This window comes from Tamandua tetradactyla, chromosome 2 (genome assembly GCF_023851605.1).
Source record: "Tamandua tetradactyla isolate mTamTet1 chromosome 2, mTamTet1.pri, whole genome shotgun sequence".
In the NCBI taxonomy this organism is placed as follows: Eukaryota; Metazoa; Chordata; class Mammalia; order Pilosa; family Myrmecophagidae; genus Tamandua; species Tamandua tetradactyla.
Window position 1 is genome coordinate 118966741 of NC_135328.1, and position 14508 is coordinate 118981248.

Consider the following 14508-nt stretch of genomic DNA (forward strand, 5'->3'; position numbering starts at 1 on the left):
TTCCTTTTTTATTCTCTAAGAACCAAATCATCAGGGTCATGTGACCAAAGGATGTCATACAGAAAGCTAGATCTCTGCTTTCACCAGAGTGAGGACACTAACACATACTGAGTTCACCTATTCTGTTCTAGACACTGTAGTAGGTATTAAAAATACAAAGGTGAGGAATATAGTCCCTTCCTACAAGGACTTTAAAAATCTAGTGGCGGACCAAATACAATTCTTAAAATAGCATAATAATTCAAAAATACTGATAAAAGGTTAAAACAAGAGGGTTAAATTTCTAATACTTAAAAGTAACATTAAGTAATTTACCAGGAAATCCTCTAACATTCTCCAAATTCATTACAAAAAAAAGCACAGCATACAGAGGGAGGAATGTGGTCCTATTTATACTAGCTGTTTGCAACTAGGTAAAGTTAATGTGACATTTAGAAAAATATCAAAACTCTATACCAAAGAAAGAAAACACACCTTTACTCTTCTTTGCATGTCATCCTCCACATCTTTTAGCATGCCTAAAGAAAGACATAATAAGCTTTAAAAAGCAACAAATCATTTGGTCCGTGGACCTTGCCCATGCCAAAAAAAAAAAAGAAACATAAAAAATCAAATGGAAAACTGCTGAATTATCTTACAAATAATAAGATAGCTTTAAGATAGCTTTACCTGTAACTCGAAGATCTGTCACACTGTTAGCCATTTTAAATCCATATGTCATTGACTGAAAATCTTCCTATAAAGAAAAGGAATAATTAGGCCATTGAAGAGCAGCCAAACCATCTACCATACTTCTCTTAGAAAATCACTATCTAAGATGGTACTGGAATATCATCTTGCTAGTTTAAATGTTGCTACTGTATATAACAAGCTTTCCTTATAGGCAGCATACTCTTAAAACATCATATTCTAATGCTGTCTCTGTCCTTAATTTCAGTTGCTTATCCTCAGGCAATTTTAGCATACCTGCATTTAATATGTTCAACCTACAAAATAAGGCTAATCCTAATTACACAAAATAATCGAAACTTAAAAATATTCTCACATTCACTGATGAATATCAATAATTATAGCCTGGAACCCCCAACCTTGGGGTTTGTGAGCCCCCAATCTTGGGATCTGTTCATATGAAACTTAACTCCACAGAGGATAGGTCAAGCCTACTTAAAATTAGGCCTAAGAGTCCCCCCAACAGAACCTCTTTTGTTGCTCAGATGTGGCCTCTCTCCCCAGTCAACACAACAAGCAAACTCACCACCTTACCCATGGCTACGTGGGACATGACTCCCAGGGGTGTGGACCTTTCTGGCAACGTGGGACAGAAATCCTAGAATGAGCTGATACTCAGCATCAAGGGGTTGAGAAAACCGTCTTGACCAAATGGCAGAAGAGTGAAATGAGACAAAATAAAGTGTCAATGGCTGACAGATTCCAAACAGAGTCGAGAGGTTATCCTGGAGGTTATTCTCACACATTAAACAGATATCACCTTGTTAGTCAAGATGTAACGGAGAGGCTGGAGGGAACTGCCTGAAAATGTACAGCTATGTTCCAGTAGCCATATAGCTTTCACAATGTGACTGTGTGATTGTGAAAACCTTGTGTCTGATGCTCCTTTTATCTACCTTATCAACAGACGAGTAAAACATACAGAATAAAAATAAATTATAGGGGGAACAAATGTTAAGATAAATTTAGTAGATTGAAATGCTAGTGATCAATGAAAGGGAGGGATAAGGCGTATGTTATATATGAATTTTTTTCTGTTGTCTTTTTATTTCTTTTTCTGAATTGATGCAAATGTTCTAAGAAATGATCATGATGATGAATATGCAACTATGTGATGATACTGTGAATTACTGATTATATACGTAGAACTGAATGATATGTTAAGAATGTTTGTTGTTATATATTCTTTAAAAATTAATAAAAAATAATTATAGCCTCATGATAGGGTTGCAAGACTTAGACAAACTCATAAATCACATTTATAAAACAACACCTGTTTATACACTGTTAGGTTACAATGGTTATGCCTTATCAAACAGAATAACTCAGTGAAAGTAAATCACATTTCCACTTTGTTCCACTGGGAAGTAAAAATTCACATGAATTTCCCCAGCATAACAATTTTTAAAACTGCTAAATCATTAAAAATTAAATATTCTGCTAGACTCACTTTGAAAAGTTTCAATTTAACATCATCTGGCTGATTCAACTAAGCCACGAAACTCATTAAAGGAATATTTCTGCATATAACAATTCCTATGAAAATGTACACAAAAGCCTAATTTAATGCAGCAATTATAGAAATGGTCTAATTTAATGCAGCAATTACAGCAATTACAGAAACAGAATTTTTTCTGAGTATTCACTTAATGCTTGTAATTACATCTGACAAAGAAAACAAAACAGATCCCTGGCCTCAAAGAACTTAGCTAAGGGTACATTGTAAGACTCACAGGATCAGAACTTTTAAAATCTCAAGTTTTGTTAAGAGCTATAAACTTATCCTCTAGATTAAGTTTATATTCTATCTCTACTTGGACATCAAGTAGAATTCTCAAAGTTTTTACCTCTCTAAAAAGGAACTCTTGATATCCATTCCCTAGAGTTTACCACACCATCACCTATAGCCAGTTACTCAGGCCAAAACCAGGCCTCAACTCTCATCTTCCCAAACCCTATCAAATCCATCAGGAAACCCTGTTGGCTCTATCTTCAAATTTTGTCTTTAATTTAACCACTGTCACCCCTTCTACAGCTTTCTCTAGTTCAAGTCACCACCAAACTCTCACTTGTACATCTACAACAGCCTCCAGAGAGGTCCCCCTCTATCCAGACTTTTCCCTCCTACGATTTATTCTCTGCCAAGAGCCAGAGAGATCATTTTAAAATAAGTTAGACCATGTCATTCCCTATTCAAGACCTTTTACTAGTTTCCTACTTCAGAGTAAAATCCAAATCCCATGTGGTCCTGGTCTCCCTCTCCAGTCTCATTTCCTACCACTCTTCTCCATGTCCACTGCACTCCAGTCAGACAGGTCTTCTTACTGACTTTCAAACACATTAAATACATTCTCTTTTCAGGGCCTTTGCACTAGTCCCTCTTCCCCAAAATGCTTTTCTTAAAGTTAAGTACAAGGCTCCATCATTACTATATTCGTCTCTGTTCCAGTATCAATTCCTCACATGGAGGATTTCCCTGTACACTATAGCTACTACAGCACCTTATACCCTGCTCTACTTTTCTTATGGAACGCATCACCACCTGACATCATATCTATTGTATTTGTTTATGTAAACACTATTTGCCCAAGTAATGTATACTCCATAATATCAAGGCTTTGTTTTATTCACTGCTTTATTCGTAGAACTTAGATACTTGTTGAATGAATGAATGATTTATTCCAAGGCAGGGGTCATAAACTCAAAAAAGCAGGTAACCTACTTAAGTCCATCAAGCTGGCTAGAAAAACTCTGAGGAGTGGTGGGGACTATAACATATGTCTCATCTAAAAGGAGTCAGCCAAGTACCTGATATGAATGAATACAGGGTGTGTGGTCAGGCCTCCCAACTTTTCAGAAGAAAAAGCTAAGCCTTTTTTTTTTTAATGTGAAATCTGATTTTCAAACTTTGGCAATTAAAAGTTAACTCTAAGTAGGACAACACTGTATACAAGAACAAAGTAAGAACACCTATGATCCCTATCTCTGAACTGCTAGTTTGCCAAGAAGATTTTAAGAGAAATAACTCGTCTGGGAGAATACCACAGATTTGTACGACAAATACGAGTTTCGGTAATAAGAATTTGAGTCGCTGGAGAACTGAAAGCAGCAAAGTTATACAGACAGACTGATGCCATTAATGGAACACTCTTGCAGCTTTGTGGACCTGAAGAAGGAAAGAGTGAAATCAAACTGAAACCAGATCAGTTAGGAGATTATCCATCAGTCCAAGCAAGATCTCACAGTGATTTGGTTTGGGATTTTAACAGTGGAGGTGATGAAAAGCTGCTGAAACCAGGATATATTTTCAAGGCAGAACTAACATATGGATTGGATGTGGGGTTTGAGGTAAACTGTGCAGTCAAGGAAGATTTTTCAGTTTGTGGTCTGAGCAAGTGATAAATGGCACTATTTACTGAGATGGGGCAGACATTAGAAGGAACAAGTCTAAGCAGAAATAGAGTACAATTTTGGTTATACTAAACTTACAGTTTCTTTGGTCATCCAAATGAAGGTTTCCAAGAAGGTACTTGATTGAGAGTGGAAGTCAGGGGAGGAATCAGGACTAGAGAAACAAATTCTGGATTCCTTCAGGATATAGTTAGCATTAAAAATTACAGAACTAGAGAAAATCAATCTAGGAAGAGGGTACAGAGAAAAAAGAGAGGCCAGGAGAATTCCAAAGTTAGAGAAGCAAGCAAAGGAAATAGACTAACCAATGAGGTAGAAACAAATCCAAGAGACCGAGGTATCAAGAAGATGAAGAGGGAAAAAAAGTATCTCAAAGAATGGTCAACTGGGTCTAATGATGTTAACAGGGTGAAAAGGTAGGGATGAGAAAATTGGATTTAGCAAGGTGGGTATCATTAAGGGCCTTAAGGCTAGTTTCTGTGTAATGGTGGAGAAGGAATGTCCAACTGGAAAGGAGAGTAAGTAAATTAACAGCTCATTCAAGGAGATTTTTTTTGTGAAGGGTAGAAGAAAAGTGAGATTGTAGAAATAAGGAGGAATGGGATTGAGGGAACTTAGTTTTCTGTTGTTTTAAAGCAAGGGATATTAAAGCATGTTTATATGCCAATAAGAATAACCTAGCAGTGAAAGAAAAACTAGTAAAGCAATATAAGGTTAATAATTGCAGTAGGACAAGACAGGACAGAATCCAAAACACAGGGAGAGGCTGAGCTTAGATTGTAACAGATAACTTCATTTTAGGATAGAAGGCAGAGTATGTGGATACCAACGCACAGAGGTTAGCACTTCTGATGGGGAAATAAGATATTTCTGATTGCACCTAATGTTTCAATAAAGTGGAATGTAAGCTGAAGGGGAAGAGAGTTGGCAATGGAGGTCTGAGAAGTGAGTAAAAAACATGGAACAAATCACCTTAGAGACTAGGAGAGCAAATTCCCCACAGAAGTGTTATAAGACAGGATTGTCTAACAGCATTGAGTGCCCATCTGAGATTTACAGTCCTAAAATTAAAGTGAGAACAGACACACAGATGTGGGTTTTCTCTAGCAGCCTTCTGCTGCTTGGGTGTAAGCAAGGAGCAAGCAGATGGCTATGCTTTTGCCAGATAAGCAACACAAAAGATAAGAAGGGCAAGGGAGTTAAAGGTATTTGAAAGGGTGATTTCAGCACTGGACCATGAAAATGAGAACAGGAGAGGAAGATAATAGAGAGTGATAAAGCAGCAAGACCCATGAACTGGAGGTCTCTGTGGCAATGAAAGATAGTATTAAGAGAATCAGATGGTTTGGGGAGTTAAGTACACTAGTGGGGAAGAAATGTGTTCACTCATTCCTACACCATTTTCTGAGTACCCTATAGTAGTTGGAACAGGCTAGATACTGACGATAATGGGAAAATACAATCCCTGCTGTTATAATGCCTATGGTCCAATGGGAGAAGATGCTGTAAAAGGTAAAGCCCATATTCTTTCATTTACAACGTCTTTATACCACTTCTGAGGCAGAATTACAAGTCAAAGATATTCAGACTTCTATAAAACAATATTTAAAACAAGGCAGCCTTGCATAGAAATTTAGAATATTAAAGTATTTCCAATTATAACTGTTATAAGACACACAATACTCCAGTATTGAAAGAGAATGTGGTTCTGCCAAACAATAAACTAATAATGTAATATTATAATTTTTTTTCAATCCATTCTGAAATTTAACTATTCAGATACATCAGATGAGATTTATACTGCTGTTCAATGCTGCACTGTCCACTGTGGCAGTCACTCAGCTACTGAGCACTTCAAATGTGGTTAATTCAAACTAGGCAAGATGTACTGAAGTGTCAAATACATACGCATACTTTGTACCAAAAAAAAAAGCAAAATATCTCAGTATTTTAAGATTATTAAATATTTTAAATATATTGATTAAAAATATTACAATAAACTGTATCTGTGTACGTGGCTTGCATTCTATTTCTATCAGACAAGTGATGGTTTAGAAGATGAGATGAAGAATAAAGAAAAACAACCAATGAAGCAGGAAACCAGGGAAAAGGGGCATCTTAAAAGCCAAGTGAAGACTTTGCTTCCAACAACAGAGAGATCAACAGTATTAAAAACTGCTGATAGATTAAGTCTTTGATGACCATAACGATAGTTTTGGTGGAACAAGTGTTCAAAGCCTCACTGAAATGCATTTAACAGAAAAAAGCACAGAGGGTATGGACAACTCTTCTGAGGATTTTCTGGCTGAAAAGAACTGAGTTGTGGAACAGTATGTGAAGGACAATGATATGCCAAGGAAGGGTATTTCTTTTTTTCAATTTGATTTGGAAGGGTATTTTTAAGATAGAAGAAAATAAAACAAGCTATTGTTGATGAGAACGATCCAGTAGAGGGAAAATTTCATTATGCAAAGGACAGAGGGGAAGAACTGCTATAGCAGTATCTCTGAATATAATACAAGGTATGGGGTCTAATGCACAAGCAGAAGGGATCCCCCTTAGATAAGAGTACAGAGATTCATCTACATCATACAGGGTAGCATCTACATTAACACAGGGCAGGAAAAGATGGCACAGATAGGTGGGAAGAGTTAAGTTCTCTTTTGATTGCTTCTACTTATTCACTGTAACAGGAAGTTGGGCCATTTGCTTAGAGTGAGCATGGCAAAAGTATTGGATGTCTGAAGAGAATGAGAGTACATGAACTAGGGAAATGTAATGATTGCTAGGCAGTACTCAAGGCCCATGTGAAGTCAGTAGCCATGAAAGCAGCACCATCAGTGTGAAAGTGTTCTTCTCCAGTCACAAGAAGTGGAAATGTAAGAAAAGAGTAGGCAAAGAGTTGGATTTAACGAGGATGAGGTGCACCAAACAAAAGAAGAAAAGAGTTGAAAGGACTGCAAGGGAGTTACTGCAACAATGGAAGAATTTAACTTTAGAAAAGAGGGACAGGAGGGCAATGACAGTAAAAAGGTAACAGGATCAATGGTGTGATAGGTTCTGGAGTCAACTTGGCCAAATGATTATGCCCATTTGTCTGGTCAGGCAAGCACTGGCCTGATCACTGCTGCAGGGATATTTCATGGTTCGGTGATAAACTGGAAGGCCGGTATATTAAGTCATCAGTCAGTTGACTGCATCTGTGGCTGACCACACCTGAGATAATCCAATCAGTTGAAAGTTTTTAAGGAAGAAGACAGACTCCTTCACTACTTCTTCAGCCAGCGAGACTCTCCTGTGGAGTTTGTCCTGACCCTTCATTGGAGCTGCCAACTTCACAGCCTGCCCTACAGATTTTGGACATTCCCAAGGTTTTGTGAGACACCTTTATAAAACTCATATTTACATCATCTCTCCTGTTGGTTTTGTTTCTCTAGAGAACACTAACACAAATGGACTGAAATCCAAGTGGGGTTAAAGAGCTTGACTAAAGACACTAATAGTACGCACATACACACAGTTATTTAAAAAGAGGTGGTAATCAAAGAAAGGGATGCCTCAAACTGAGATTAAGGAATTCCAATTATTATTAATGAACAGATCTAAGATATGGTCATCAAGGGGATAATTCTAAAAACTTTCACAGAGGAAAACATGGGTCACATATAAAGGATCAGGATGGCCAACACTGGACTTAGAAGACAGTAGAACAATGCCTTCAAAGTTTCAAGGGATATTATTCTCCAACCTCAAATTCTATTACAACCAAACTATCAATCAAGTATGAGCGTAGGAAAGACGTTTCAGATATACCAGATATAAACAAAATCTCCTGCCCCTCCCCCAAGGAACTAGAGATGCTCCACTAAGAAAAGTAATAAATGAACAATAACAAAGGCATGAGATTTAAGTAACAAGGGATCTAACAAAGAGATAGAATGGAAATTCCCAGGAGAAAGGGGAAAAGAAATCTGGGATGACATCTGTGTAGTGGGCAAATGGTCCAGATTAAAGCTAGAAAAAGTTAAGTCTTCAGGAGTAGCTTTTCAAAGATATAGATACAAATGACAGATTACCTGGTGTGTTTCACAACAATGGGAGGGAAACAATTAATGAGTGATACAAAGAAAATTAAACAAACCAAAAAGAAGTGGCAGTTATTACCTCCATGGAAAACAAAACAAAACAAAATAAAAAATGTGCGAGAAAGATAAGGTAAGCATGCATTACTAGCTCATCTGTCATTAATATTTTTACAATCATAATGCCAGCACTTAATAATGACAATCAAAAATTGCGAATGAACTATGTGGGAGTGGAGGGGGGGCATGTGAGGAAGTAATGTATGAATGTTAAATCCTTATATGCCATAGCTAAAAACTCTTAACTCCTAAATTCAGAAATTAGAATAAGCTTATTATCCTAATATATGGAAGCAAAGAGTTGGAAAAAAGCTAAGAGAACTGAATACTGTTATGGAATGGGTAAGGGAAGAGCAAAGGACAATTTTTCATTGTATGCCCTGGCTTTTTAACTACATACATTATCACTTTCATTAAAATACACACACACATCTTGTAGAAGTTTTCAAATTACAAAATGGAACACAATCACATTACCTATTTTTAGGAAGATAACTGGAGAACAGAATAAGGAAAGAGACTGGGACAGAAACTCATAGCAGCCTAACTGAAAAAGTGACAAGGGCATAAATTAAAGCAAGAATAGAGAGAGAACATGTGTGCGAGAAAAGAAGGTACATGTGCAAGACTGAGTGCACATGCTTAAGGACTTCTAAAGTATCCATCTGAAACAAATTACTTGTTCATTAAATTGTAGATTAAAAGATATCAAGGAGACATGCAATTAAATGAGGATGTGACCCTATATTATAGGGACAATGATGCTAAACAGGACACAACTGGGTTAACTGACAGAAACAGAATATAGATGGTAGACTGGTATTATAGACTTACTGAGATTGATAACTGTAATGTAGTTCTGTAAGAGAGTGCCTTGTCCTTAGGAGATACATACTGAGGTATCTGGGGGAAGTGGATCATAATGCTTGCAATTTACTCTCTTAACGGTTCAGCAAAAAGAATACATACATACATACGTATATGCATATATACATGAGAGAGACAGTCCAGAACAGCTGAAAATGGGTAAGCAGTATATGGTGTTGTGCAGTTACTAGTAGTAAGTAACTAGTAGTTAGTTACTTAGTCTGAAATTATCCCCAAAAAGTTTAAAATAAAATTAAAAAGAGAAAAACAATGATGACTATTAATAGCACGCACATACACACAGCATATGAGTGCCTGTTTTCCCAACCTTATTAACATGGTGTATTACTAAAAAAAATTAATCTTTATCAATAATGGGTAAAAAGTAGTACATCAGTTTAAATTTGCATTTCTTTTAAATGAGATTAAGCACCTTTTCATATGTTTAAAGCCCACCTTTTTGTGAATTATCTCCTAATTTCCTAATGTTTTTTTAACACAAAACACTTCCTCTACATGGAATTTTGATGTGAAATAATAAAGCAACTTTCAAGACTATTAACCAATTTTTCCAGCTATATTTGTTAAATGAATCCTCTCCTTACCCCACTGATTTTTTAAAAAGTATTTTTATTGACAAATCTTCACACACATACATTCCACACATGGTGTACAATCAATGGCTCACAATATCATCACATAGTATGATCATTTTTTAGAACATTTGCATCACTACAGAAAAAGAAAAGAAAAAAGAAAAAAGTCATATATACATACTATACCCCTTACCCCTCCCTCAATGGCCACTACTATTTCCATTTACCCAATTTATTTTACCCTTTATCCCCTTCATTATTTATTTATTTTTATCCTCATGTGTCCATACACTGGATAAAAGGAGCATCAGACACAAGATTTTCACAATCATACAGTCACATTGTAAAAGCTATATCTTTATACAATCGTCTTAAAAAAATCAAGGCTACAGGAATACAGTTCAACAGTTTAAAGTACTTCCCCCCCAGTCACTCCAGTATACCATAAACTAAAAAAAGATATCTATATAATGTATAAGATTAACCTCCAGGATAACCTCTAGACTCTAAAATCTCTCAGCCACTGAAACTTCATTTTGTCTCATGTCTTGCTTCCCTTTTTTGGTCAAGAAGGCTTCTCAATCCCTTGGTGTTGGGTCCTGAGCTTATCCCAGTTCTGTCTACATTGTCAAGGAGATTTATACCCCTGGAAGTAACAGCCCACGTAGGGGGGAGGACAGTGATTTTACCTGTAGAGTTGGCTTAGAGAGAGAGGCCACATCTGAGCCACAAAAGAGGTACTCTGGGCATGACATGACTCTCAGGCCTAATTTTAAGTAGGCTTAACCTATCTTTTGTAGGAGTAAGTTTCATAGGGGTGAACTCCAGGATTGAGAGCTCAACCCATTGATTTGGTTGTCCCCATTCACTGATTTTACAAATTATTTATTTCAAGTTTTATTAAGATGTAACATAGAAAAAAGGTTATAATAAACTTTTAAGTATTCTATTCTTTAGATTGTACAGCTTAAAGAATTGTTACCTAAGTATATACCACTGTAACCATCAACGCAGAACATTTTCAGTATCGTAGATGATTTCATGCCCCTTCCAAATCATGCCCTGCTAATTTTTCATATCCTTTTTGGTACTTTGAGAATACTTAAAACAGTTTGTATTCCTTCTCTCAAATTTTAATTCAAACTAATTTTTCCCTTCTTTCATCCAAATGGAAACTAATTTTCCATAACAAAACCAATATTAATTTTAAAAAGTAGCTACATAACAAATGAGTACATAAAAAGTAGATATTATTTCATCAACAACTCACAAGTCATATTCCAATTTGGATAACCATATTGGGTATGTTTAATTATACTCAAATACATAATAAAAATTCAGAAAAACTTCACATATTATACACTAAACCATAGTTTGAGTCTATGATGTCTGTTTTGGATCAGCAACATTGTTAAAGAGAAAATTAGTTTCAACAAAAGGAAGATTAAACAAAAATAACTTCAAACGCTATCACACTTTCACTTAGAATTTTTAAAAAGTTACTTTTTCTTAAACTTTTTTTATTGTATAGTATAACATATATACAAAGCAAAGAAATATAAAAGCACTCTTCGAAACATGGTTACAGGATAGATCTCAGAGTTTGTCATGGGCTACCATATGATCCTCTCATATTTTCCCCTTCTAGCTACTCCAGAATATAGGAGGCTAGGGGGCTTAAATATTTTTTTATCATCACAATCAATTTTTTTCCTTAGTGAAAAATTACATACAAAAAAGCTATAAATTTCAAAGTACAGCACTACAATTAGTTGTAGAACATATTTCAGAGTTTGACATGGGTTACAATTTCACAATTTTAGGTTTTTACTTCTAGCTGCTTTAAAATACTAGAGACTAAAAGAGATATCAATTTAATGACTCAGCATTCATATTTATTTGCTAAATCCTATCTTCTCTGTATAACTCCAACATCACCTTTGATCTTTCCATCCCTCAATTTACAGGTGTTTGGGCTATGGCCATTCTAAATTTTTCATATTGGAAGGGTTTGACACTAATATGGGGTAGGGAGATGGAATTACCTGATGTTCTGGAGAGACTGGGCTAGGTTTCAAGATTTATGTGGACCAGGAATCCATCTGGAGGGTGTAGGTTTCTGGAAAGTTACTCTAGTGCATGGAAGAACCCTTGTGAAATTTTATATATTGCCCTAGGTGTTCTTTAGGATTGGCTGGAATAGTCCTGGTTGGGGGTTGGCAGGTTGTGATAAGTAGCAAGGTCTAGTTTCGCCAATGTCTGTCTCATGTATACTGGCACTCCTTGATTGGGAGCATAAACATTCACGATTATTATATCTTCTTGGTGAATAGACTCTTTCATTAGTATATAGTGTCATTCTTTGTCCTTTATGATATCTTTACATTTAAAGTCTATTTTGTCCAATACAGTATAGCTACTCCTGCTTTCTTCTGGATACAACTTGTGTGGAAAATCTTTTTCCATCCTTTCACTTTCAATCTATTATAAGTATTCTTGTGTCCAAAATGAGTCGTGTATGCAGTGTATAGCTGGGTTATGTTTTCTAATCCATTCTGCCCATCTGAATCTTTTAATTGGTGAATTTAGTCTGTTAACATTTAAAGTTATTACTGAAAATGTGTTTCTTGAATCCACCATCTTTTCTTTTTTATCTGTCAGATCTATATATTCTTTTCTCTCTTTCTCTTTGTATTCTTTAAATTACCCTTAGCAGTACTGTTCCATTCTATGCCCTCCTCCAGATCTCCCTCGGCTGTCCTTTTTTTTTTCCAGCTAGCAGAACTCCTTTTAGTATTTCTCGTAGGGCTGGTCTCTTGTTGACAAATTCTTTCAGGCTTTCTTTGTCTGTGAAAACTTTAAACTCTCCCTCAATTTTGAAGGACAATTTGGCTGGGTACAGAATTCTGGGCTGGAAGTCTTTCTCCTTCAGGATCTTGAATATATCATAACATTGCCTTCTTGCCTCCAGGGTGCTAGCTAATGAATCTGAACTCAGTCTTATTTCATTTACCTATACTGTAGATTGTTTTTCTCTTGCCACTTTCAGCATTTTCTGCTTCTCTTCAACATTTGACAGACTGATCGGTATGTGCCTTGGGGAAGTTCTATTTGGATTTATTCTGTTTGGAAATCATTGGGCCTCTCTGACTTGTATATACACATCCTTTATGAGTATTGGGAAGTTTTCCCCCCAATATGTCCTCAACTACTGTTCCTAGCCCTTTACTCCTCTCTTCTCCTTCTGGGATACCAATGGTTCTTATATTTGTATGCTTTGTTTCGTCTATCACTTCCCTGGGATTCAATTCAAATTTTTCCATCTTCTTTGCCATTTGCTGTTTGAATATTTGAAGTCACTTATCCTGCCCTCTATATCACTTATTCTTTCTCCCGTCTCTTCAAATCTGGTGTTGTGTGCCTCTAGTATGTTTTTTTATTTGGTCAACAGAGTCTTTAATTTCTGTGATATCCACTATTTTTCTATTTATTCTTTCAAATTCCTCTATGCTCTTCTACTATCTTCTTGGGCTCCTTTATGTCATTTGCTATCCCACTTATTTTATTAAGTAGAGTTGTATGAGTATCTTGGATAAGGTGTTTCAATGTCTGTGTCTCCTCTGGTGTCTTCATTTGGTAACTAGGCAGGGCAATATCTGTCTGCATTGTGATATGCTTAGTGATCTTCTGCTGTCTTCGTGGCATGTAAATATCTTGACTGATTTACTTTGGGAGTTGATTTCTCTCAGTAGTCTAAGGCCTTGTGCTTGCGAGATGATTGTACAGTAGGGAGCAGAGTACAGGGTGGGGCACTCAGTTGGTGATTTGTTTCAGGGTAGGTATAGGTACAGGTTGGGAATGTACACTGATGCTTGTGAATGTGTGTGCCCCATGGCCAGGGAGAATGTAGCTGTGTAGCTGCAGGAGGCGTAACCCTGGTGTGTGCTGGTCTAAGACATGGGCCCTTTGTGAGCATGTGCAGAGCTGTGGCAGCAGGTTGGTGTTATGCCTTCATGGATAGGGGGCAGATGTGACTCAGCTGTGCAGGTCAGCACTTTTCAGAGCTGGGAAGTGCGACTGGGGGCTGTGCGCATGCGCGGTTCTAGGACTGCTGCAAAGTGCAGTTCCCAGAGCTGAATGATGTGATTGGGGGCCCATGCACATGTGTGGGCCTAGAAGGGAAATAAACTGATGCACAGAGCTCAGGGGGGTGGGGTGAGGCTGTGTGACACTATGGGCAGGAGGTGGGGTAGCCCGGGTATGGAGGTTAGTGCCCACAGGCCTTACACACTGGCAACAGCCTGTAGGGAACAGGGAGGGGGAGGTAGTGCTCGGGAATGGTGCAGGAATGGTGGGATGGGCTGCACTTGGGGTGGGGGTGGGGGGCAGGTACGTGCACTGGGAGCTGGTGGGCTGGGGACACCTGGAGCATCGGGAATGGGAGCAGGTGAAGGGGTTCAGGTGCATGGTGTGTGGGGTAAGTTGCCAGTCATGGGGCTGTGCTGCTGAGGATAGCTCATCCAAGGAATGCGGTCTGGCTTACTTCCTAGTACCTAGTTTGTGTCCGTGCACTACTGCAGGCTCCGCACCAGGTTCCAGCTTTCTGCCTCTCAGCTCCTTGGCCTCTGCAACCAGGGCTGCTCCATGTGGTTCAGAACGCTCTCCCAGGTAATCGCTGCCTCAGTCGCCCTCCTGCCCTTTTCTAACTTTTCCATGGAGCAGGGCTAATCTTGAGCTATTCTATTCAGCCATCTTCCTGGAAA

At 37.5% G+C, this 14508-nt stretch overlaps 1 protein-coding gene across 4 annotated transcripts in view; it reads right to left on the minus strand.

Annotated features, from left to right (window-relative positions):
• The window catches only part of NAA35 (N-alpha-acetyltransferase 35, NatC auxiliary subunit), a 153285-nt gene that overhangs the window by 70096 nt on the left and 68681 nt on the right, over nt 1-14508 (minus strand). For all 4 annotated transcript variants that reach the window (XM_077148627.1, XM_077148624.1, XM_077148625.1 and 1 more), the window contains exons 7-8: nt 670-736; nt 475-518 (exon numbers count right to left, since the gene is read on the minus strand). In XM_077148627.1, coding sequence (XP_077004742.1) covers nt 475-518; nt 670-736 — 111 coding nt within the window. The remainder of the gene's footprint in view (nt 1-474; nt 519-669; nt 737-14508) is intronic.